General features: G+C 57.1%; 12 protein-coding genes across 12 annotated transcripts; 8 read left to right on the plus strand and 4 right to left on the minus strand.

Annotated features, from left to right (window-relative positions):
• Positions 1–772: 772 nt before the first annotated feature.
• UV8b_07804 (uncharacterized protein) lies at positions 773–1,242 on the plus strand (the record flags this gene model as incomplete). The annotated part of the gene is made up of 2 exons (XM_043145301.1): positions 773–1,114; positions 1,219–1,242. The coding sequence occupies 2 exons, from the start codon at positions 773–775 to the stop codon at positions 1,240–1,242; spliced, it is 366 nt and encodes a 121-aa protein (XP_043001236.1).
• Positions 1,243–1,346: 104 nt separating this feature from the next.
• On the minus strand, positions 1,347–5,175 carry UV8b_07805 (uncharacterized protein; the record flags this gene model as incomplete). Its single annotated transcript, XM_043145302.1, has 6 exons — positions 1,347–1,504; positions 1,547–1,685; positions 2,212–4,474; positions 4,553–4,713; positions 4,790–4,962; positions 5,082–5,175. The coding sequence occupies 6 exons, from the start codon at positions 5,173–5,175 to the stop codon at positions 1,347–1,349; spliced, it is 2,988 nt and encodes a 995-aa protein (XP_043001237.1).
• A 3,270-nt stretch (positions 5,176–8,445) lies between these two features.
• Positions 8,446–9,749, plus strand: UV8b_07806 (uncharacterized protein; the record flags this gene model as incomplete). The annotated part of the gene is made up of 2 exons (XM_043145303.1): positions 8,446–8,523; positions 8,595–9,749. 2 exons carry the CDS (start codon positions 8,446–8,448, stop codon positions 9,747–9,749), a joined length of 1,233 nt encoding a protein of 410 aa, XP_043001238.1.
• A 1,026-nt stretch (positions 9,750–10,775) lies between these two features.
• UV8b_07807 (uncharacterized protein) lies at positions 10,776–11,930 on the plus strand (the record flags this gene model as incomplete). The annotated part of the gene is made up of 4 exons (XM_043145304.1): positions 10,776–10,850; positions 10,933–10,943; positions 11,046–11,103; positions 11,190–11,930. 4 exons carry the CDS (start codon positions 10,776–10,778, stop codon positions 11,928–11,930), a joined length of 885 nt encoding a protein of 294 aa, XP_043001239.1.
• Positions 11,931–12,495: 565 nt separating this feature from the next.
• On the plus strand, positions 12,496–13,308 carry UV8b_07808 (uncharacterized protein; the record flags this gene model as incomplete). Its single annotated transcript, XM_043145305.1, has 1 exon — positions 12,496–13,308. One exon carries the CDS (start codon positions 12,496–12,498, stop codon positions 13,306–13,308), a length of 813 nt encoding a protein of 270 aa, XP_043001240.1.
• A 347-nt stretch (positions 13,309–13,655) lies between these two features.
• Positions 13,656–13,991, minus strand: UV8b_07809 (uncharacterized protein; the record flags this gene model as incomplete). The annotated part of the gene is made up of 1 exon (XM_043145306.1): positions 13,656–13,991. The coding sequence occupies one exon, from the start codon at positions 13,989–13,991 to the stop codon at positions 13,656–13,658; it is 336 nt and encodes a 111-aa protein (XP_043001241.1).
• Positions 13,992–14,169: 178 nt separating this feature from the next.
• UV8b_07810 (uncharacterized protein) lies at positions 14,170–15,427 on the minus strand (the record flags this gene model as incomplete). Its single annotated transcript, XM_043145307.1, has 2 exons — positions 14,170–14,349; positions 14,495–15,427. 2 exons carry the CDS (start codon positions 15,425–15,427, stop codon positions 14,170–14,172), a joined length of 1,113 nt encoding a protein of 370 aa, XP_043001242.1.
• A 382-nt stretch (positions 15,428–15,809) lies between these two features.
• UV8b_07811 (uncharacterized protein) lies at positions 15,810–16,574 on the plus strand (the record flags this gene model as incomplete). The annotated part of the gene is made up of 4 exons (XM_043145308.1): positions 15,810–15,898; positions 15,965–16,092; positions 16,184–16,416; positions 16,521–16,574. 4 exons carry the CDS (start codon positions 15,810–15,812, stop codon positions 16,572–16,574), a joined length of 504 nt encoding a protein of 167 aa, XP_043001243.1.
• A 210-nt stretch (positions 16,575–16,784) lies between these two features.
• On the minus strand, positions 16,785–18,517 carry UV8b_07812 (uncharacterized protein; the record flags this gene model as incomplete). The annotated part of the gene is made up of 5 exons (XM_043145309.1): positions 16,785–17,260; positions 17,360–17,817; positions 17,899–18,337; positions 18,404–18,448; positions 18,505–18,517. The coding sequence occupies 5 exons, from the start codon at positions 18,515–18,517 to the stop codon at positions 16,785–16,787; spliced, it is 1,431 nt and encodes a 476-aa protein (XP_043001244.1).
• Positions 18,518–19,106: 589 nt separating this feature from the next.
• UV8b_07813 (uncharacterized protein) lies at positions 19,107–19,718 on the plus strand (the record flags this gene model as incomplete). Its single annotated transcript, XM_043145310.1, has 2 exons — positions 19,107–19,589; positions 19,665–19,718. 2 exons carry the CDS (start codon positions 19,107–19,109, stop codon positions 19,716–19,718), a joined length of 537 nt encoding a protein of 178 aa, XP_043001245.1.
• Positions 19,719–20,662: 944 nt separating this feature from the next.
• UV8b_07814 (uncharacterized protein) lies at positions 20,663–21,938 on the plus strand (the record flags this gene model as incomplete). Its single annotated transcript, XM_043145311.1, has 2 exons — positions 20,663–21,028; positions 21,123–21,938. 2 exons carry the CDS (start codon positions 20,663–20,665, stop codon positions 21,936–21,938), a joined length of 1,182 nt encoding a protein of 393 aa, XP_043001246.1.
• Positions 21,939–22,474: 536 nt separating this feature from the next.
• Positions 22,475–23,701, plus strand: UV8b_07815 (uncharacterized protein; the record flags this gene model as incomplete). Its single annotated transcript, XM_043145312.1, has 2 exons — positions 22,475–23,567; positions 23,640–23,701. 2 exons carry the CDS (start codon positions 22,475–22,477, stop codon positions 23,699–23,701), a joined length of 1,155 nt encoding a protein of 384 aa, XP_043001247.1.
• Between the last annotated feature and the right edge of the window lie 109 nt (positions 23,702–23,810).

Here is a 23,810-nt window from a genome sequence, read left to right on the forward strand (position 1 = left end):
GTGTTTTCTTGCCTTTCTTTTCTTTTCTCCTTGTCTTTTTCGCTCTTTTTTTTTTTTTCCGTCTCTTTTGGGTCAACCCAGGCCCAGCCCAAGTTGGGCGGCAGAATAATTTTCTGGCCCCTCAATATCCCCACTGTTTCCAGGGACTGGCCCCGCGGCGGGATGGTCCTCTTACAGGGCGGTGAGTAACGGCCTGCTGCAGGTGGCGGTGCTCACGTTGTGGCTGGGACATTGTGGCTGGATGCTCGGAACAGTCCTCCGCACTCCGTACCCGGAGCTAGTTGCAAAGCAGCGAGCGCCTTTGCAGTCACGTGTCGCTGCGGCGTCCCCATTCGGCGGCATTCAATGATTCAGCAGGAAATCACGTCACCGCGCCACTGTGCAGCCCCTCCTGTACATGCAGCCAGCCCCTCTTAGAAAGCACATGCATTTACAGAGCACTCCGTACAATTTACCTTTACCTGCTGCATCTGGAAAACCACGGCTTTGGAAGCGCCCAGCTTTAGCTTCATAATCAACCCACCTGGGATGCTCCACCAGGCCATTTGTCATCCACCATCACCTTTGCGCATCCCATCCCATCCATCCCATCCATCCCATCCATCCCATCCATCCCTTATCATCCCCGTGCCCGCACACAGCAACCGTTGCCCGTCCGCCATCACCCCCCGCCATACCAAATCATCCCGCTTTACCAACTGACTCTTTCCTTTCCTTCTCCCATCCATCCCTCTGCCTCACGGAACCCACCCCCCGCAGACACTTCCCCACCATGCCCGTCATCACCGTCACCTCCAAGCAGCAGTTCGACCAGCTCATCCGCGACACCGACTCGGTCGCCATCCAAGCCAGCGCAGCTTGGTGCGGCCCCTGCAAAGCCATCTCCCCCCTCTTCGAGAAGCACTCCGACGCCCTGGCCGCCGACCACGCCGTCGCCTTCGCCAAGTTCGACATCGACCAGGTCCCCGATCTCGCCCAGGAGCTCGGCGTCACCTCCGTCCCCACCTTCTACTTCTTCTCCCAGGCCGAGAGGACGTCGGTCGTGACGGGCGCCAACCCGGGCTCTTTGAAGACGGCCGTCGATGACCTGACCAAGCGGGCCACGGGGACCGCGGTAAGTTTTTTTTCTTTCCTTGCGTGCGCGTTGGCTAACGGCATGGTGTTTTTCTTCTTCTTTGAATTTGATGGGCGGGTGCTAATACCTCGCGGTCGCGCTAGTTTTCCACCACGGAGAACTTTTAGAAAGAAAAAGAAAAAAAAAACTGCCGACACGAGGGGCTGGGGGGAATCCAAGCGTCTGGCTCTGCGTGGACGGCAAACCTCGGGATTTGGATTCGGATTCGGATTCAACCGCCGAGTTTGCGTTTTCGCAACGGGGCATGATGGTGGAGTGCGAGGCGGGTTAAGGGTCGCATTCTCGGCATGTGGCACCACCCTGGACTAGACTCTGACGAGAACGCTGAAAGACTTTGACTTTTCGTCCGTCGGAGCTTGAAGGATCCTCCTTGGCTTGGAGGTACCGACGCTCATCGTTTCATACGCCTACCTCGGCCATGGACTTGGACCTGGGCAGTTTTCGCCCCGTCTGTCCGTTTAACCCTGGAGTTGTGTCTGGGATAGAGTAGATTCTGCTTTGTATTTACTACAAGAAACGCTCGTCCGCCCGCGCTTGCTAGGGTATTCTGCTACCAGGTTTCGAAATTCGCAAAGGGCTCCTCCTGTAACAGAAGAGGTGAGGAAGATCAATGCTCCAGTAAATGCTCCAGACAATCAATGCTCCCACTCTAGCCAGCTCCCAGCATCGTCAAAACAGTGGTATGATTCTCACATCCGACCTCTGCTCTGTCGGCACCGACTCGCGGCACCGACTGACGAAAGCTCCTGCTGCCACGTCGTCAAGTTGTTCCCCATGTCAATGAGGCATCTCCCATTGTCGCTCTTCTTCATTCCTGCATATCTTTTATGACAACTCTGTTTTGCCTTTTGCGATTCTTCTTCGCCTTCACGCCGCGGCTACCGCAGTTCCTGCAGCCCGTGACGTTTATCTTCGGTCAATTCTGCGCTGGTTCGCGCTACACCAGGGTCGTCCGTTGGCTTCTTGGCCATCGACTCCCCCGAGGCTTCTGCCCTTTCTTCCATGCTTTCTCCATGCGAGTCAGATTCGCTCGGTCTGGGTTGGGTGCTTCGCGCAAGGCCCGTGGATCGGCGCACCCCGGCGGCATTCTTCTCGGCTTCCAGTCTCCGCATGTCATGCACACCCAAGCTTCGTTGGGCGGCTGGTTTATCACCAGGTCCTCGGTCATCATTCACGTTCGTGGAGCCGTTGTCTGCTGCATTGCTGCTGTTCGCGGATCCTAAAAGGGTCGCGCTCGAGCCATACCGCAGGCCTGACTTCGACTTCCACCTGCTCAGGTTCCAGAAACTGCTTTCCTCTCTGTCTTCGCCGCTTCTAGAATCCGAGACACTCAAAAGACTGAAGCCCGGTGTTGGGGGAAGCAACGAGCCGCGATCCTTATCCCTATTGGTTCGCGGAGAGCTTCGACCGGTGTGAATGCTGCTGGCTGGGCTGCCGGGATTGGCCCGGCTCGCCAGGCTCGACGCGTAGGCATGTTTACGAGCCTCCGATGCTACATTGACCCGCGAGGAATTGAGCGACGTCCTTACAGACTTCACGGGCGACAGGGACCGTTCGCTTCGGCTCGCCCTCAGGCTGACGCTACGCCCTCCTTCGACGTCTTGGCGCCAGCTCATGATCCTGTCCGACGCCGGCTGGGTCTGCTGCGTGGCGGGTCCCAGATTCAACGAATCGCGCCGAGACTGCACCCGGCTCCCGGCGCTGGTCCTGGTGGCAAGACTGCCCGACCTTCCAAGTCCGTTTAGCCGACCCGACAGTTTGGAAGAGGTTTCCCACGTGCTCTGAAGCCGTTTCGCATAAGCGCAGTCCTGACGAAACACCTTGATAGTGCCAGTTCTGTCTGTCGTGATAATGATGTTGCCGTCCACATGTTTCGACCTCTCGATATAGAGGGGGCTTTCCTCCGGCTTTTTTAGGCTGACTGCGCTTTCCGTCTGTCCACCCTGCGAGAGCTTGGTTTGACTCGCCATTTTCTCCTCCAGGCTCAGGAGCATTACCGGAGGTGGGTTGCAGAGGTCGTAGATGGGATCTCCGGACGCGCTCAAAAGTTGCCTGGTTTTGATCGGTGCCATTGTGGCTGTTGTGACAACTTCAGGGTGTGCGTCGAAGCACTCATAGGGTTGCTTGTCCTTCATCTCGTAGTCAGTGCTGTTGGCACTCCAGATGTACGCTTGACGGTCCTCGCTTCCAGAGATTACGTAGGCACCGTCGTCGCTGAATCGTGCGCTAATCTGGCTCGACTGGTTCTCCAGGCCTCGGAATTTCACCTCCAGCATCTTTGTCCGCAAGCTGTATATCCTCACCCGGGAATCGTTCGAGCTGATGAGTACCTTGACGTCGGCTTTGCCGCCCTCGGATGGAAGTGCCGCGGTTTTTATACCAGTAATCTTGCTTCCCTTGGCGTTTTTCCCTCTAGACGAGCGAACGTGGATTTGAGACTTGAGCTGGAGTCGCTCGGTCTCGTAGAACAGGCAGAGTCCGCCAAGAAGGCCGCATATGGCGGTTTTGCCATCGGGGGAAAAGGCCACCGCAGTGATGAACTCGTGCGCGACTGCCGAAAAGGCCACGGCCCTGTCAGGTATGCTCCACAGTCGCAACTGCGCGTCAAGCGAGCCTGCCAAGAAGAAGCGATCATCCGTGGGGTGGAAGACAATGGAGGTGACTAGATCATCGTGTTTGAATGTGCAGAGGCACTCGGGACGGCTCATATGCCACAACCTTACGGTTTTATCCATCGACGACGAAAGCAAGAAATTGTTCTTGCTCCAACTGAGTGCCAAGACGTCTCCCGTATGGCCCTCAAACTCTCGCGTCGGCTTGGACTGAAACACGGGCGCGCTCAACTTCTCACCTTCGCCTCGCCGACACTTCTCCTCTTCTTCCTGGTACGCCGTGCGTTCTTCGGGAGTGGATATGACAGAGAAGACTCTTACAGTCTGGTCCTTTCCTGCCACAGCCAGGTAGCGACCATCTAAGCTGAACTCTGCGGCCCAGATGGCATGGCCAGACTTTAGGATCTTCGACCCCACTGCAATTGCTGGCTCCCGATTTCGAGCTTCATCTTCGGCACCCTTCTTGGCGGCTCCGAGTAGTTCTTGGGCGAGGAAGAGGTGATTGAATTCGCGAGACTTTTTGTAGTGAGACTTGACCCGAATGTAGCGGGGTGGCTCCTTGTGGAGTGGAATATAACCGCCACCAGCTCTGTCGACCGAGGTAAGCGCTCTTGCGTGGCTGCCGTCGGTCCGAAGTTCGCCCAACTCCGAGTCCGAGTCATTTGCTTCATCGGCTCTTTTCCAGGCACCGCGAATGGCAAGCCTGCTGAGGAAGGACGATGGCTTTCTGGACGAGTTTTTTTGCGGTCAGTAGTCTGGGATTCTTGGCCAAAAGTGGGAGATTGAGGGCCAGGACGCGACGTACTTTCGGTCCCGAGCGGAATCAAACGTCGCGTTGGGGTTTTCTTGGCTGTCGATGCTTTGTCTCTGTAAATTATCTCTGGTGGGGCTGTCTCCCCGTGTTGATTGCAACAGTCGCTGAGCAATTGTCGGTTCTACGATGCTATTGCTTCTTTGATATATGTGCTGTCGGAGAGGTAAGCTCGGGTCCATTTTTCCAGATCACGGCGGCATGAATCGCCAAGGTTCGCGAAACACACACCTTGCTCAGTGGATCAAGTCCAAGGTTGCCAGTTGGGGTAGTCCCTGATGGTGTTTTGAACAGAGGCCTCGGCTCCTTGTCCTTGACTGTTTGAGGCATATTCGAGCGTGATAGCGGCGTAGTTAAGAACCGACTCGGCGGAGCGGGTTGCGGTGTAGGGATCCGGTTTGACCCTGCGTGATTGTGTAAGCCCAGGACGCGCATGCAATGCTGTCACTAGGACTACTTTGAGGGTCGAAGATTTCCATCTAACCCGTCACCCGAAAGGGGCGAACAATTGGAGTGACAATACCTGAGGTTTCGGAAGGATCGGAGGTCAAATGCCCGAGGGTCAACGGTGCTTCATCTCCGCCTGGCATCACAGGCGAGGATGATGCAGAAGACATGTCCCATTCTGTGGGGTGGTTCGGTTCAGGTCTTTCCAGCTCGTAGTAAATGCTATACAGTAGTAATCTTCTCGTCAAGACAAACAACCAAATAAACGTGTTCTGTTGTTGGATCGTCGGCCTCCGCCGGGGTTAACCGGAGTTGGCGGCTGGAAAGCGGGACTTGCGCCCAACTTGACGATCTATTAGACAAGGCCGGAGCTATAAACGGTCTAGACCGAGTCTTTCAACACCGAGGTGCCCCGGCGTAAACATATGCGATTATAAAGGTGGGATATGGAATTTCTGGAAACTATTTCTGCAGGCTGCAGGGCTGCCAGGGTCGCTGAACTGGCCCGAATCAACAGCAGCAGCCGTCTGAGCAACTAGCGATCGGTTGATCTGTGACGTGCAGCGACAAAGTTTGGCGATGAAGGCCCCGCCACCAATCGTGAACGTGGCTCGGGGTGGCCTATTTTATTCCGTCGGCTTCCGCTCAAATGGAGAGAGTCGGGAGGGAATCGGCTGGAGAGTCGAGCTGCTGACCAAGGGGCAAAATCTAGATCCGGGCACTTTGTGTCATGATTTCGACATCTGCATTCGGTGCAGAGAGAGTATGGAGTACGGAGTAGAGAGCCTAGAAAAGCTCCATGCATGTACTCCGTGAGGTAGTTATATGTAGAATGTTGAAACCCCGGGCCCATTCCCCACGTAAGCGCATCATAGACGTAAATCCGGGGCGAGCAGCTGCCAGTGCCACAATTTGCAAGCGCACATTTGCGGCTCGCCCGACCGTGCTGCAGGCTAGCCACCCATGTACGGTGAGACATCAAACTTGACTCGGGTATCGTGTACGGAGTTATACATTCGCTCCGCATTTCGCACGTCTTGTTGGGCAGCACGCGCGGGCGCTGGGCAGCACGCCCAGGTCGTTGCAGTAATCTGATGACGAAACCCTTTCTTTTTTGCCCTTTTTCGCATGTATATCAGCTAGGCTTTCTTGAGCGATGCAAGGGCGGCGCCTTGAGCGTTGCTTTCCCGCGTAAAGCGTAAAGTAAAGCGTACTCCGTAAAGGGGGTGGGGTGGGTGTCAGCATGGTCAGCATGGTGCCTTGGCCTACCGTTCCCCACCTGTCATTCCAATGTTTTATTCGTCCCACAATCGAAGCTTGGAAGGCCAGCTCTGGAGTCTAGGGCCCAGGCTCCAATGTAGGACAAAAGGGGGTTCGAGATTCAAACTCACGTCGGCGTGCACCGAGCACCCAAGGAAGGGTCCAGCGGAGGGCCAAACAGGTCAAACGGGTCAAACGGGTGATGTGAAGCACCCAGGGACCAGAAAGAAAGCCCCGGTGCCAGCTAACAGGTAGTTCATGTTCATGTTCAGGTTCATGTGCCGGAAAACACACTGCGCGCCCTGGGGAAAATTTCTCGTCTCATCTGATTGGCGGATGACCGAGATTGGAAAGCCCCTTGCACCTGCCAAAAATAAGCTACGTGCCAATGGGAAGGTACGCAAGTCGCGGCTCCCTTACCAGCCCCACAAGAGCTATATGTATCGATGTACCTAGTACATAGTTCCAGACTGGTCGCGACCGACCAGTGACGGACGACTCCTGAAAGTCCACTTGTAATACAGGGCATTAATCGGTCGCGGGTTCGCAACGAAATCGAAATGGTCCGGTTGAGATTCCCATCATCCGATCAGGCACAATCAACCTAGCGCTGTCATGCCTGGAGGTAAAAAAGCCCCATGTCGTCTTGGTTTTGTGCGACCACTCGAAGCATTGTGGATGTTGTGCACAAATCAGCCTTGATAATGCCAACTTAGGTACCTGTACCTAACCTTGTGTAAAGCCTACAAGGCTTAGGTGGCTAAGGTACCTAGGTACCTAACCTAACCTATGTACCCACCTTACGTGCCTACCTGTCAGACGCCCTTGAGCGAGATGAATGACGGAGTCTGATGCTTTGTTGCCGGCCGGCGATTTCCCTTTTGCAATTGCTGCAAAAGCATTGATTTGGTCTGTTTCCTGTTGGGCCCGCCTCCGTGGTTGTTGATAATTGGCCCTCGTCGGAATAGCACCCATGACGACACGGTTCGTACGTGCATGACGTGACGGACAATTCCGCGCCAGAAGGGGTGAATACGTGCGACATGCATCCTGTGGATGGTTTTGCAATACCTACGGCTACGGGAACGTGTAGCCAGTGCTGGCCAGTACTGCACCTAAGCTAGTAGTTGACGTGGTAAACTCGGGCAAGTTCTGGCTGGACCAGATGGGTGTAAGAATGGAAGAGAGGAATCAGTCAGAACGAGTTGGAGAATTCAACCTTCCTACTCCGTACAACCCACTATTGGGGCCGCATGGTCGATAGGATTCATTTCAGACCCCCTGGAGAGATGCTTGTCGCAATTCGGCAGAGTAGGAATTGCGTGTGGCGGGGCGGCAGGGACACAAAAAGTGGCTCTCGAGCGAGCGAAGCCGTGATTGTGATTTGCATCAGGCAGGCCTCTGCCAGATCCGGCTGGCAATTGTCAATTGTCAATATCTGGTCACCATACTCCGTACTCCGTACTCCGTACCCCGTACCAGTGCCATTACGGATGCTTCAGCCGAGGCCGACGCCAGCGAAGCTTGTGCTATTCCTGTTGCTATTCCTGTTGCCAGCACCACGAAATGCGACGCCACAGCAAGTGCGGCAGTACGTACTCCGTACTCGGCACTCGGTACTCAGTACCGTCAATGGAAACATTGGAGTTTTCCCGTCGTCCATCAACTCTAACTCTACTCCGTTGCGTACCCCGGGCGAACAGCGGTATACCATTGTGAGTTTGACAAGGCGAGTGTTCGGAAAAGCTTACCATGGGCATGGGGGGATATAAAGCAGGACAGATCTTGGGCCTTTTCTTCCTCCTCTTTCCTTTTTTTTTTTTTCTTCAAAACCACCGCAACCGCGAATTTGTTCATCATTGCAGTAGGCACCCGTGCAACATCAACATCCCAGCATCCCAACCCACGACTTTCCAGCGCTGGGCTCACCAGCCGCCACACGCGCCACGCCACCCCCACTACGCAGCAACCAGACGGTTTCGGGCCTCATCCCCGACTTTGACATCACCTGCCCACCCGTCCCCACCCCGGCACTACATTCCCGGCAATACACCCTTTGCCGTTTGATCTTGATTCTTCCCAACGTCTTCCCGCGACCAAGCCGTGTCGGGCGCCGACTTGTGCGTCGACAAAACCCCGCATCTTTCGCTGGAAACTTGCCGCGGCCCACACAGTCCACCATGCAGCTGAGGACGCGGAAGACGGTCGACGGCGACGAGAACGAGGTGCCTCTGATCCCAGAAGACCCCGAGGACATGGTTCGTTCTGGAAACGCTTCTTTGCGGTGTTGAGCAAAACGGACTCTGACTCTGACTCTCTCTTTCCTCAGTGGCATGCCTACAATCTCATTGTCCCCGGCGACCTGGTCAACGGGCACGCGGTCCGCAAAATAGTCTGCACCGACGACGACACGGGCGCCTCGACGGCCAAGCGAGTCCACACCGACCTGACCGTCAAGGTCAAGTCGACCTTTTTCGACCCCGCCGTATCCTCGCTCCGGGTGTCGGGCGTCGTGGTCAACGAGAACATGTACGTGGCCCGCGGCGCCCACCACACGCTCGAGATCGAGGTCAACCGCGACTTCTCCGTCACCAAGCCCGACGGCTGGGACTCGGTGTCCAAGGGCACGCTGGCCCAGGCGCTCTCGGACGACAAGAACGGCGCCCTGGCCGCCGTCGTCATGCAGGAAGGGCTGGCCCACATCTGCCTGGTCACGCAGCACCGCACCGTGGTCAAGACGCGCGTCGAGAGCGTCGTCCCCAGGAAGCGCGACTCGGCTGCCGACCAGGACGCCGGCGTGAGGCGCTTCTTCGACAAGACGCTGGCCTCGCTGCGCCGCGCCGTCGACTTCTCCGGCTCGCGGCCCCTGCTGCTGGCCAGCCCGGGGTTCGTGGCCGCCGACTTTAAGGAATACATCATGAGGCAGGGCCGGGACAGGTCGGACAAGGGTCTGATGGCCATGTCCCGGCTGGCGACCGTCATCCACGCCCACTCGGGCCACATGCACAGCCTGAACGAGGTCCTGCAGAGCCCCGAGGTCGTGGCGAGGATGAGGGACATGAAGTACACCAGGGAGGCGCACTACATGGACGACTTCTTCCACAAGCTGAAGAAGGACGACGGACGGGCTTGGTACGGCACGGCCGTCGTGGAAAAGGCCGTCGCGGACGGCGCAGTCGGGCCCGGCGGCGGCGTCCTCCTCATCAACAACTCCCTGTTCCGAAGCCAGGACCTGGCCACGCGGAAAAAGTACATTGCGCTGGTGGAAAAGGTCAAGGCGGACGGCGGCATGGTGCGGATACTGAGCAGCGATCACGAGAGCGGCCAAAGGCTGGGCATGATGGGAGACATTGCCGCCATGCTCAACTACCCCATGCTGGGGCTGGACGAGGATGACCAAGAGGCGGAAGGACAAGACGCACCGATTGAGGATGGAGGTGATGATGGGGAAGAAGATGACGGCATGCTAGACAGCGTAATATGAAGGGGATGGGGGGGGGGGGGGGGGGGTATTTGAAATGAAAAGACGAAAAGACGAAAAGATGCTGCTTCCAAAATGTGCGTAGTCCATGCGGTGGAGGAGTAAGCCATCCGCCTAGTTTTACTGTGATGCAACCCGCCGCCATTGATGTCGTTCCTTGCTACGTATTGCCTGGCCTCGATGCTGATGGAGAACCCAGGGGAGGGGGAAAAAAAAAAAAGAAAAAGAAAAAAAAAAGAAAAAGGAAAAAATTAGAAAAAAAAAGTGAAAGAAAGAAAGTCTCCACACCTTATACCACATACTACTACTACTACTACTACTACTACTACTACTACCCCATCTCATTATACATACATTCCCAGACTTGGAAGTACGATGGAACCCTCTACTGCACGTGTTGACTGAGCGGGGGTACAGTACAGCATCATGCTTATGCCGACGAGGGGACGACGCACTCCTTGTCCATCTACCTCCGCAATCGGCGATTGCTGCCGCTCGATAACCCGGCGTTTACCTCAGAGTGGTGGGGGAGCAGCAGATGGCAACGAGGGCCATGGGGGTGGGAAAACGGCCAACAAGAGGAATTGTTGAGGGCGTCGTCAGCATCAACGCTCCGAGGCTAGCGCATGGCTGACGACCGAGACACCCGGCGCAGTTGGTAGTGCGTGAGACAACCCAGACGTGAAGGATGATGCTTGGGGGGGAAACCGCCCACCAAAGACAAGCACAAGACACACACGACACGACACGACACGACACGGCACGACACGACACACAAGACACCACCACGCAAGACACCCAGACACGCAACAACGCAAGCAAGCCTGCCTCGCAACACACACAACGACTCCTGCCCGCCGCTCACGTCAGGACCAGGACGCGGCACCCAGCACCGACGACTTGGACCATCCCCGACCAGACTATTCAAAGCATCGCAGCCGTCGTCCTCGGTCGTTGCCATTCAGCCCGGGTGCCTCCCTGCTTCCCTGCTTCCCTGCTCCCCCAACCCGTCTCCATCATTCTACCGAGATGACGTCCAAGCTCACCATCAACTCCACCGTCAAGCTCAACTCGGGCTATGAGCTCCCCGTCCTGGGCTTCGGGGTATGTACCGCAACGCAAGCCCGTTGCAAACACCCATGAAGCGACCGCTAACGTCCTCTCCCTTTGTTCCCCCGCCGTCAAGGTGTACAAACTGTGAGCCGATCCGACGAAAGCAAACCTCTCTCCTTCCTCCCCCCCTCCCCCCCAAACGACCCGCCGCCGTGCTGACCTTGCCCGCCCGCCGTTGCTGCCCAGGCCCGTCGAGTCCGCCACGGAAACCTGCGCAAAGGCCCTGACCCTCGGATACCGCCACGTAAGTGCCGCCGCCCCATCTCCCTTCCTCCGCAGGCATCCATCTCACAGCCGCCGCCGCCCCCCCCCCCCCCCCCCCCCCCCCAGATCGACTCGGCGTCGGCGTACCACAACCAGGTCCCCTGCGCCGCCGCCATCGCCGCGTCCGGCGTGCCCCGCTCCGACGTCTTCTTCACCACCAAGATCCCCATGAAGGGCTGGCCGCTCTCGTACGACAGCGCCGTCGGCCTCGTGGACGCGGCGCTCGCCGACACGGGCCTCGGGTACCTGGACCTGGTGCTCATCCACTGCCCCTACGGCGGCAGCGAGAACCGGCTGGGCGCGTGGCGCGCGCTCGTGGAGCTCGTCGAGGCCGGCAAGATCCGCTCCATCGGCGTGTCCAACTACGGCGTCCGGCACCTCGACGAGCTGGAGGCGCACGTGCGCGCGCTGGAGGCGGAGCGCGGCGGGCCCGGCAGGGGGGGCGTGCTCTCCGTCGGCCAGTGGGAGGTGCACCCGTGGCTGGCGCGCGAGGACATTGTGCGCTGGTGCCGGGAGCGCGGCGTGGCCGTCGAGGCCTACTGCCCCATCGTGAGGGGGGAGCGCTTCGGCGACGCCGGGGTCGCGGCGCTGGCGGCCAAGTACGGCAAGACGGAGGCGCAGGTCCTGCTGCGCTGGAGCCTGCAGCGGGGGCTGGTGCCGCTGGTCAAGAGCGCGACCGAGTCGCGCATCGCCGAGAACGCGGCCGTGTTCGACTTTGAGCTGACGGACGACGAGGTCGAGGGGCTGGCCACGGACGAGTACAGCCCTTGCGCCTGGGACCCTACGGTCGAGCCACTCGACAAGTAGGCCATGACGAGGGCCGTTGGCTGCCGGCGTTGACGGCTGTCGGCGTTGATGGGGCCGTCGAAGCAGCTTCATCCGTCCATGTTTCTCTCTCTCTCTCTCTCTCTCTCTTTCTCTCTGTTTCTTAGGAATATAGCCCGTAGAGCTAGCTAGCTGCAGCCCGCACTGCTCGAGTTCCAACTTCCCCAAGATGAATCTTCTACGTACTCATGCTACTTCATCTAACAACTATCCAAAATAATGCACCTTGTGTAAAAGGCGTTCCGTCCCACTTGCCGTGTCGTTGTCCATCGACACGTCGTGACGGGGTCGTCGCGACAACCTCCAGCATCACGTGACAGCGCGACATCTCAACGATGGGCAGTCGGCCTGGCACGAGCTTGCTCTCTCCCTCCAAACGGCAACCGATCCATCCCCCCCCCCCCCAACGCAGTGCAACCCCCGCCCATGCGGCCGCCACCGCGACCAGCACACCCGCCATGCCGGTGCAAAGGACCTTCACCGTCGTCCCGCCCGTCGTCGCCGACCCCCCCGGCCGCGCGGGACGCTCGCCTCGCCCGCGCCGCCCATGACCTCCAAGCAGGTGCGCAGCGCCTACCGCGCGTCGACCCGCGGCCCGCCCGTCTCCCGCGCCGAGCGGCTCCGGCGAGACCGAGCCGAGCAGGACCGCATCCGCAAGGAGGCCGAGCGCGAAAGGGCCGCCGCGCGGGCCAGGCTCGCCCGCGAGCGCAGGCGCGACAAGGAGCTGGCCGAGCGGGCGCACCGGCGGAAGCTGCGCATGCCGCTGGCCAGCGTGCGCCCGAGCCAGGACACCATCTCGCGCTTCGCCCGGGGCGGCGGCGGCGGCGGCGGCGGCGGCGGCGACGGCAAGCCAGGATCCTGCTGCGACGGCGGGGACAAGGAGAACGAGGCGCCGCGGCGGGGGTGCGCTCGCGCCGGCCGGTCGGACCTGCTGGAGGAGCAGGAGCAGGAGCAGGAGGAGGAGGAGGAAGGGGCCTCGCCGACGCGGGTCCCGCCGCCGCCGCCGCCGCCGAGCACGCAGGCCATCCTGATCAACGCCGACGCCTTCTTCCCCACCTCGTCCCAGCAGGCGCGGGAGCTCCAAGACGACGCCAACGCAGCGCCCGCCAGGCAGCGCAGCCTCTCAGCCGCGGGCCCCGAACCATCGCCCTCACGCCCGCAGCGAGCCGTGCCCCCGCAAGACCGGCAGCCGCCCAGGATGGCAGACACGCCAAGCTCGCCTGCGGCGTCGGCCCGGACGGGAAACACGGAGCCAGCTCGTTGGCCGGGGGCCGACGCGCAGCCGTGCTTCCGGGAGTCCCAGGAGACGGAATACGGGGGGGAGTGGGTAGACGAGCTGGCCTCGGAGCTTGGTTTTTGAAAGACGAAGGACGATGAAGAAGAAAAGCCATCATTATATCCCGGCGTGGGATCGATCGAGTTGGACTCTATGGGAGTTTTGACATCATTCGCACAGAAAGAAGAAGAAAAAAAAGAAGAAACAAAGAAACAAAGAAAAAAACGGCCATCATTATATCCGGCGTGGGGTCGATCGAGCTGGCCTTGATGGCAGTTCCCGACATCATTCGCGCAATGCGTCTCTGCGTCCAGGACGGACTAGGAGTGGCAGCACTTTTCATCCCTTGTGCACCTGGGACGTTTGGAGGTTCAAGCACAGCTGCCTGGTGTGCCGCGAGGCAGAATTCGCATAATTCGCACACAGGACCATCAAATAGCAACAGCAACTTGATAAAGTACAAATCTAGGGCTGGCAACCACTGACGCATCACCAAAGTACCCGCCATGCCAGAGCGTCGCCTTGCATGGCTGGTGTGCCGCAAGACGGGCAAGACGGAATTCGCACACAGGACCATCAAATAGCAACAGCAATAGCAACTTGATACAAATCCAGGGTTGGCAACCAACACGGTGGTTGCGACGCCTCCAACGCCTTCCCTTGCCATCTAGTGTAAGACCAGCCAATCCTTGTATCCTCTCCATCCTTGCAACCATTCCCTCCTGGACATGACCGAAAAATATCGCACTCAAACGCCATTGTGCCATGTTGTTCCGCTCTACCATGCCTCGCGATGCTGTATCCCAAAACGGACAAAGAGAGAGGGTGACAAGAGGGGAAGGGCAAAAAAAAAAAAAAAAAAAAAAAAAAAAAAAAAAAAGGAAACAGAGAAGCAGGCGTTGGGTCGCCGGTGCTGGCGAGGTTTCGTTTCATCGTACAGGGTGTTTATAGGAAAATGCCCACCCACTCCGTCTTGAGAGCGACCTTGGTGTCGCAGTGCTCGACGGCGCACCGAATGTCGTTTGGCGCGCCGATGAGCGTTTTCCCCGGTGGCGAGCGGAAGCCTACTCCTTCTGGAGACGCCTTTGTTGGTCGTCGGTTCTCGAAACAGTCGGCGCAATAAACCTGCAGCCGGCTGGTCAGTACAAGCAGCATAAGCCTTGCATTCAGCCCAGCCCGAGGGCTGCGTGTTGGAAAAACAAGAGACCCCAAATAAAAAAAAAAAAAAAAAAAAAAAAAAAAAAACCCCAACGCACACGCACACACATACATGGCCACACTTCTTCAGCGCCCAGAAGTGATGCTCCCCGGGAGCCCGTTTTCTTTTCCTGGTGCCCCGCGGTGCCGTGGTGCCTGTCGCGTCGTAGGCAAGCTCTTCGTTGCATGCCGGGCACACCACCACCTTCTCCTCCGTAGACGACGTGTTGCGCGTGAATCCTTCACGGACCGGTGGCACAGGTTCCATTGGGGGCTTGGGACTCGGCTCTCGGGCGGGGAAGCTGGGTGGCAGCTCAATGGGAGCAACGTTGAATTCTCTTGCCGCGAATTCGGTTCCCAGGAAGCCCGCCATGCGTCGCACTCCACGGGCAATATTGGAGTAAAAGCTGTCACCACCAGCGGCGTCGATAAACTCCAGCTCGATCAGTTCGTCGCGCCCAACCGGCCGAGGTCGACGAGGATGATGATGATGATGGTGGTGGTGGTGGTGGTGGAGGTGATTTCGGTGACTTCTGGCGGCTCTGGGTTCGAACGATCGTTCACCCTGCGGTGAGTCTGCCGTCAGGTCGATGACGCCGGCTTCGGGTCCCATGGCGGTACTGTCGCTCCTTGACAAGGACGGCGGCGTGGTGCGCTGCGAGTCTGTCCGTCGGGGATTTCGTGCCATCTGACGTGGCGGGTGCGATGGCCTCGCTTGTCCCGGCGAATCTGGCTCGTCGGTCAAGTCGATGACCGTGGTGCTCTGCGGAGTCTGAGGCTGCGACTGCCTTTGCGACCGCGGCATGCGCAGAGGTGCAAGACGCACCGTCGGCCGCAGGGATCTCGATCTCGCGGGCGGCGTGGGAGGGAATGAGGGTGAATCCCGCGCAGGGTTGAGCAAGGACTCGAGCGCGTTTCGGCGGCGGTTCGAGCTGTTGTTGACGCGAACCTCGACGAGATCATCCTCGCTGGTAGACTCGAGTCCTGCGTCCCCGACTCTCGCCATATTCGTGAAATTCGATCGGACAACGCTACAAGCCCGGTGAGTTTTGATTGTTGGGCTTGGCCGAAGCAAGGGGTTTTGGAGGAGAGTTTAGGCTGGTGCATCCGGGATTCGTTTCATGACAAGGTCCGTTCGGCTGCCGCTAAATCGTACAAGACAGGGCTGCAGCGAAATCGTTTTGCACACTCCTCCTGGGGTGGCAACGTTCCAAAAGATGCCTGGCTTCAAGGGTCCGAGACTGCCAGGTTGGTGCACCTTGCCTCGGTGGCAAGGCAAGGGGGGTCTGGTGGAAACCGCAAAAATCGAGCCGCAGAAGGGCCCTTCTCTGGTGGGATCGTGTATTGACCTGGGAGCTTTCGGCGTTTCGGCGAGACATCAGGTTGCCATGCTGCTGGGGAAAAGGCCGCCGTGGGATGGCGTGAGAGAAAAGTCTGGCCGTACGTTGCTGGTTCTGGTTCGAGTGCTGTGGACTTGGTGATCAGAAGCAGAAGGAAGTACGGAGCACGGAGCACGGAGCACTGAGCACTGAGCACGGCGTAGGCACAAGGTGGCGGAGGTCAAGGTGGCGGAGGTCAAGGTGGTGGAGGTCAAGGTGGTGGAGGTCAAGGTGGTGGATGTCAATCTGGTGGAGGTCAATCTGGTGGAGGTCGAGGTGGTGGCGTCCCAAGGTGAAGGAAGGTGGAAGGTGTCTGTCTGGTTGCAGACGCAACATGACTGGAGTCTGGTCAAACTTCTCCCTTGCTGGCGCTCCACTTGCAGCGGGCTTCGAATTCTTCTTCATTGGTGGTGGCTGGGGGCAGACGGGGTCAACAGCTAGAAGAACCAAGGCCTCGGCGTTTGGATTCGTGGTCTCGGAAAGCGCCTGGCATCTGGTATCTGGTGCTTTGGTGCTTCCACGATGCAGCACTGAGGCGACCAGACAGCACGAACCCCCGCCTTTTTTGGGCAACCCAGGTCCGCTCATGAGTGAGCCCATCATCGATGATGGCGGGGTACGGAGTTGTATGCTCGCAGCTCGCAGCCAAGCAAGGTACCTCCTAACCTAACCTACCTGAGGCACCTAAGGTAAGTACCAGACTGCCATGCCAGACTGCAGGGCGTCAAAGTTGCATCACATCAAGGAATCAAGGAGAAACAAGTTCAAGTTTAACAACCCATGCGCCTCAGTGATGTTTATCTTTTTTTTTTTTTTGCCACAACTAGGAGGTACCTAACGTAGCTGTCTGTCTACCCTTGGTTTGTGGACACCAAAGCCTTGATTTTGGACACGAGATACTTTGCATCCTTGATCTGGACATGAAGTAATTCAGAAACACCCCCCCCCTCCCTCCCCCTCGACAAGTTCATCTCCCCGGCTCCTCTAGGCCTTGACGCCGAAAACGCTCACCACTCCCTCGCCATTGACGGCAACCAGCTTTTTCGCAGACTCTCCCCATCGGACCCCGACAACGGGCGTCGAGTTTCTAAAGGGCTCGCTCCACTTCTTGCTCGACTTGGTGTACTGCTGAATCGTCACGCCAGAGGCGCCCCCGGTCGCCAGATACTGGCCGGTGTAGTCCCACGCCAGGGACTGCACAGATCCTCCCGTCTCCAGAATCTTGGCGGTGGCGGCTTCTCCCTCCTTTCGCAAATCGAATATCGTAACCGTGGTCTGGCCCTTGGCCGTGGCAGCCAGCCAGAAGCCGTTCTCCGAGAAGGTGAGGGCTTGGATGGGGGCGCCCAACTGGAAGACGGCCGCTTGCTCCAGGTTCTTCGTGAGGAACAGCTTAACATCTCCAGTCACAGCGCCAGCCGCAAACAGGTGACCATCGGGGTGGAAGGCGCAAGCAGTCAGAGCTGCAAACCGTTAGCAAATCTGGGGCTTGTTGCATGTGGAAAGTCGCGCGGGGGGGGGGGGGGGGGGGGATGAAGATTGAGAATGACGGGAAAACATACCTGCGTCTGCATCAGCGCGGCTGGCTCGTGCCATGCAAGATAGGTCGTAAAACACAATGCTCTTGTCGGCGCCGACGGAGCCCAAAATACCGGCTGTTGGGTGAGCACTGAGGCTCGTGACAGGACCAGCATGTTCCGAAAGGGAAGCAACTTCGTTTCCAGCTTCGTACACCTTGACGCTGCCTTGACTCGTTGCCAAGAACAGCTTGGAACCGGACAATAGCGTGTTGGTAACTGCCTCGTTTACGGCTAGCTGCATCTCCAGTTTATCAGCCTCGACCGAGTAAATCACGGCTTCCCCCTTTAGACCACCCAATGCCGCATAGTTGCCCTCGAGGTCGATCGAGGTGGCTTGCGGCACAGGAAGCGGGTTCGAGGCCGTCACGCCAAATGACATGAGGTCTTCCGAGTTCGCCCAATCCTCGGGTAATGACCGCTTTTTCCGGCCCTTGGATAAGCTACAGTTCGTCAGAAATTTTAGCAACTCGGTTCGAGGGCGGCCCGACAGTGCAATGTAGAATGAACGTCAGAACACGTACGATTGGTGGGCCTCCTCCACTCGCTCAACCAGCGCATCAGGTAGTCCTTGGACGCTGTCCACGACCATGGAATCGCCAGTATCTACGCGGCCAGCGACGGAAACCTTGCTGAGCGAGTCCCTGGCATCGTCTCTCTCTCTGGTCAAACGCGCAATGACACGAACGGCGGCGTCGTGCTGGTAGAGAGCCGTCGCCAGCTCCTCCCTGGTACGGGCGAGTTGTTCCTTCAGGTTGTAGGTTTCCAGAGCCAGGTTGTCCCATTCGCTCTGGAAAGTCGCCAGCAGCGCGGGTATCGATGTCAAGGTGGGAGGGCGAGGGCGGACGATTCGCGAGGACCGGACGGCGAGCAAGTCATCGGCTGTGAGAGCCTCGCCAGTTGTGGGCTCTGTTCCGTTCTCGCTGATGAATTGTTCTATGAGTCGCTTCTCGTACAAGACACCTGATCTTCCCGTTAGAGTCGGAGCCCATTGGCTGTCGCTTCGAGTACAAAGATCCCGAGACGTACCGGATTTCTTGGACACAACCGGCTCTTGGGGGGCTTCACCAGAAACTAGCACAGGCTATTAGCATCACCAGCACCACTAGCATCACTGCGAGAGTCCCTACTTCCGCAAAGCATCGCGGCTGATGTGTCGAGCTATTTCCTAGCTTCCAACAATCGCGTCTCGTCGAGTGGTCCGGAGTCGTCCAAAGGGTTCCTGACCAAGATTTTCTGTTCGGGATGCGCGACAGGAGCGATCCACTTGCACTTGCCTCTCGCAAAGCAAACATGGATATGATGCAGTCACGTGCGCGGTGCAACTCTGCGCCATCTCTATTATTTCTCTTTCCAATGCACATGTTGTCTGGTAGAAAAAAACTTATTAATTGGCCTCCATGAACATAGAAGAGAGAGCCGAAAAAACAGAAGGAAAAAAAATCATTTCTTGGGAAGGACAAACTAAGCACCTACTTCTGTGCGAGTGGTTTGCACGTCTGGGTCAACAAGTCCCCGGTGAGCTCCGGTTAGCAGCTTTCCCACTGACCGACGGGCGGACAGGCAGCCTTACTTGGTAGCTTGAAATCACGACTTCTCGGCTCAGTCATGTCTCTCTTGACATTCGACTTGACCCTTTTTTCTCCCCATGTTCTGACTTGGAGACTACAAAGACTGGGCACGTAGAGACAGACAAAGTCCAACTCCCCGGGCAAAAAAAAAAAAAAAAATCATGTCTCTGTCGCGCCTTCCCCCCATCGGCCAGCTGCGCTCCTTGCCAGCAGCAGCTCAGGCCGATGCATTGGATCTGCTCTTTGAACCGAGCGCCGCCATTCACTCAACCCTGTTGCCAGTCATTCAAACCTCAATGTACTCTACGTATCCCGAGCTGATAGACCAGTGCCGCGTGGCACTCTTTGACCTCGCCGCCAAGTCTACGCCCGACAATCCCGACCCTACGCTCTTATCGGTGGTTGCTTCTCATCCTCGTCTCGGGGCCAAGAAGGTTGACTCAGCCCAATCCGCAGCCGAGCAGGCAAATCTTCAAGGTCAGGGCGAGCAGCTGGCTGAGCTCAATCGCGAGTATGAGGAGAAATTCCCCGGCCTGAGATTTGTTGTTTTTGTGAATGGCAGAGGGCGGCCGGAGATTATGCATGACATGAGAGTGCGGATTGACCGGGGCGACTTTTCAAAGGAAATCGATGCAGCATTGCAGGTGCCTACCCATCCCCATCCTCTCCCTTTCAGCCAATCTTGACTGCGCAAGACTTTGAAGCTGATCGAATGCAAGGCCATGTGCGACATTGCCCAAGATAGGGCGACAAAGCTTTTGGCTTTGAGATGATGGCTTGAACCGGTTGAGCAGCCCTCCACCGTGTTCTTCTGCGATGATGGCCGTCACCGGACAAGACGGACAACCACGAAGACCAGGACGATGGGATTTAGGATTTGGGAGCAGCAGCTAAGCCAGGGTGGGAGACTTGCTGGCGTTTCCAAGGCACCCGATGGCCAAACCTGGTCTCGCTGCTCCTCTTGCTGTTCATAATAGCAGGGAGTAACGTTCGATGTACTCCGTACGTACTCGGTACTCAACGAGATGTTGCAAGGCCGTCGTCACATGGGCGAGCCATTCGCATTGTCAGGAGTCATGTGGAAAGTGTGAGAACGGACCCAACGTTTTCTGGATATGTAGATACCAAGCAGATACCTCCTTAGCAACTGGTCCAGCCGCCAAACCTTTGTCACTACAATTTTATTAGTAATTCCGGCATTTATAATAGAGCCAATAAGTGACGTCGCAAGGGCCAATGCCTGCCAAATGAAACAGCCTATTGATACTTTCAAGCCAGCGGCCAAAATAAGCGGGAAACGCCTCATAGCGGCCTATGTGCCCTACAGGGACGAGAATGAATTCCATTGGCTTAAACACTGGTCCAAATACGAAAGGTTTGGGGATCCAGTGGGACCGCAGTCTACAGGTCCCAGCCTGTTTTACCGAGGTGTACAAGGATGATGCGACGCCAAGAGATTTCAAAACTGGTCAACTTCTACTTGGTACTGCTTACTTGGAGGCAGGAATGCTGTAGGAAACAAGACTCGCATTTTTTATGTTATGCCGTTGGAACTTGGGAATCCCCGAATCCGTGCATCCTCCTCGAGACAGATTACCCTCAAAATAAGGGCCAGATGAGGATACGCTTCCTGGCACTTCTGGCAGTATCATGGCTCTAGCATTCTCACGCCTAGTCTAACCGTCTCTGCCATCTACTTCTTCAACACCGGCACACCATGCTCGAGTTCAAAGAGAGCCTCGCCGATGCCCAGGAGAGAGCCATTGCCGCCTATCGAGAATGGCCGCGAATGGGGTTCCAAGAATTCATGGAGCTTGTCCCCATCCCCGATGAAGGCTGCAAGCCCGGGCCGGGCATCAAACGCTTCATGAGCCGTCAACCTGCGTGGATGCCAGGCAAGGAGCTGCCATGGGACGCTCTCTTCCAAAATATCAAAGGCCAGCGACCTCGGCATAGCGGGCTCGGCGTGTTCGGCGGATGTGTATACGCCCAAGCGGCCTTGGCTGCTTCCAGGGCCGTTGAGGAGGAAGACAACCAACAAGCTGTTGCCACAGGGGTCGTCAAGCCCAAGCCAGGCATCCACGTAAGTCCGCGTTGCAAACCGACGTGCGCGCAGAGCAAGGCGTGCTGCTTCGCTCGTCGGTAAACTCGTCGTCGCTAACTTGTGTGGCTCACAGTCAATACAAGGCGTCTTCGCGATTCCTGGGTTTGGCGATCGCCCCTTTGTCTTTGACGTTTCCAACCTCGTCTCTGCCCGCACCTTTTTCGGCCGTCAAGTAAACGTCCGTCAACCCAAGCAGCCGTCGTCCAATCCTGCTGGGCCCTTTCCCCGCTCGGATGCCGAGCGGCCCCTGAACGATGTCTGCTTCAGCTGCATCACCACCCTTAAACGCCCGACGCAGGGCCCCGACGACGTGCAGTCCTCCGACTCTGCTCAGGAGCGATACGCCGACATCCTGTCCCAACGAGCTCCTGACGAGTGGGAGGCTGCGCCCCAGTCAGACATCGACGCGATTACCGCCCTATTCCCAGGCGCTGGCCACGGAGCTTTCCCCATGCTAGACATGTACAAGGTGGACATGTCGACATACAACCAAGACAAGGAGATACCAGATCGTCGACAACTCATGCTATACCGACCCTTGAAACCGATTCCGCAGGACGACGTCAACGGACACATTGCGTGCCACGCTTTCGAGGCGGATCGCAACGGGCTGATTATGCTTGGCAACCACTTGGGCTACGGGTTCAACATGGGCATGGCAGCCAGTCTAAGCTACTCATTCTACGTGCACACAAACGCGGACGAGGCTGTGATGGACGGCGAGGGATGGTGGATCCAGGAGATTAACTGGCCGCGAGTCAGCGCGGGAAGATGCATGATGGAGAGCAAAATCTGGAGCCCGCGCGGCAAGCACGTTGCGAGTGCATATCAGGACGGGATGCTTGTGCCAGCGCGGGAGCCCATGCAAGTGAAGCAAGTCAAGCTTTGAAGCAAAAAAAAAAAATATGCGTGTGCCAACAAAGGATATCAGTCGTAGACGCGAGGCGCTAATCTGAGCCTCATCTGAGCCCAGTCTGAGCCTAACGAGTCCGCGGGTTATCCTCAATCAAATCAAGACTGAACCAAGTACCTCGGTAACCGTAGGCCTACAGAGCGTTGAGCTTTAGGTCAATAAATATGTGCCTGCTAACATGAAGGCACCAGCTTGTTAGCAGATGCGGTTACTCCCCAAGTCTCTATAGCTTTCCAGCAAATCAGGGCTGGGGCTAGGTGCTTGTCGAGACTGACTAAGCTGGCACTGCTGGCAGCTGTCACGACGCGTTACCACCAATGACCAAATCACTCTTTTGCGCGCTACGACTGATCGTGTTGCATAAAAAGAAGAAGAAAAAAAAGGGGAGGCAGAGTAAAGCAAAGCAGGACGAAGTAAATCCCGGATGACTGACCTTTGCAATGGCATATCCTTCTCGGAATAATGGACAAGTCGCTCGACTTCAACCGCGGAACACAGTTTATACGACAGTGATGATGCCTCCTGGTTTCGAACCGACTGTTCCTGGTTTTGAGAAGGCGCTGCAGACGCCGTATGAGAAGGCCTACAAGTGCAATGCCGACGAAACCTTGTACCTCCTGCCGGATTCCTTGCGGGGAACGCCAACGAACAAGATCACCGAGAGTTCCCCCTACTGGGACCGGAATTGGACGTCTTTGGACGCCTTTATCGCACTGGAAGAGGAAACAGTCGCCCTTAAGAGTCGTTACATGGCCTTGAAACGCCTCGATCCTTCAAATACGGATGTACGAGCAAAAGCAAAGCTGTATTTGGACAACGTGTCAAAGCACAGGAAGATCAGGCAGATTTTTGGTGGACAGTCCCGGTACCACCCGAACCAGCTTGTTTCCAAGCAGCACATGCCGCCCCAAGGTCTGTGTGATATGGACCTCATGTACAAACTGGCGTGCAAGATATCCGGCCTCGCAGTACTAAACAAGCACGGAATCATGGCCATGGATTGCTGGGACTTTATCCGGTGGAGGATCAGCATCGCAATAAGGGAAAGGCTAGGGGGGTTTGGAAGTGCAAAGGACATTGTTCGAAGCCTGATATTCAAGATATTCGAGGACAACTCCGACGATCTAATCATGCGAGAGGCCGTTCTTCTCTCGGCAAAGTATCAGGGTTCGCTTAACAGATACAAAAATTACGGCCGAAAGGTGAAAACGGCTACGCAGCCTAACCGAAACACGCCAACTCAGAACCGCCAACCAGCCGCAGATACAGCGAGGCCCTTGGAGATGTCGGCAAGAGATGAAGCTCGGAGGGATCGTCTCCACCGACTGGCTACGCAGACTTTACGAGAAAACCCACTTTGGAACCGTCGGCAAGCGGCAGATACAACGAGTCTTTTGGAGAACTCGGCTATGGGCGAAGCTCGGAGGGAACGGCTTCGTCGACTGGCTAGAGCACTCTACCGTCAGCCATCCGCAGATGCAACGAGACCTCTGGGTACCCTGGCAAGAGATGAAGCTCGCGGGGAACGTCGTCGTCAACTGGCTGCAAAGACTGAGGGCTATCAGGGCGTCAATGCTTTTAGAGCTCTCAAGAAGGAAGTTGAAGGTGAGGGCTAGAGTCGTGTGTTTCGGTAGAGAGCTGCAGGAGCTGAAGGCTACCAAGGCGTTTCTGCTTTAGAGCTCGTCAAGAAGGAAGACAAACGGGAGGGCTCGTGTCGTGATTACTCTGTAGAAAAGTAGTTTGAGTCTTGTTACGCAAGCTGGGCAGGATCGCCCCATATCGGGCCCTTGGGAACTTATTGGCCAAGAGGTTTGGAAGTGCATCGGTGCTTGTTCAAGGTGATGCTGC

This window comes from Ustilaginoidea virens, chromosome 7 (assembly GCF_000687475.1).
Source record: "Ustilaginoidea virens chromosome 7, complete sequence".
Taxonomy (NCBI): Eukaryota; Fungi; Ascomycota; class Sordariomycetes; order Hypocreales; family Clavicipitaceae; genus Ustilaginoidea; species Ustilaginoidea virens.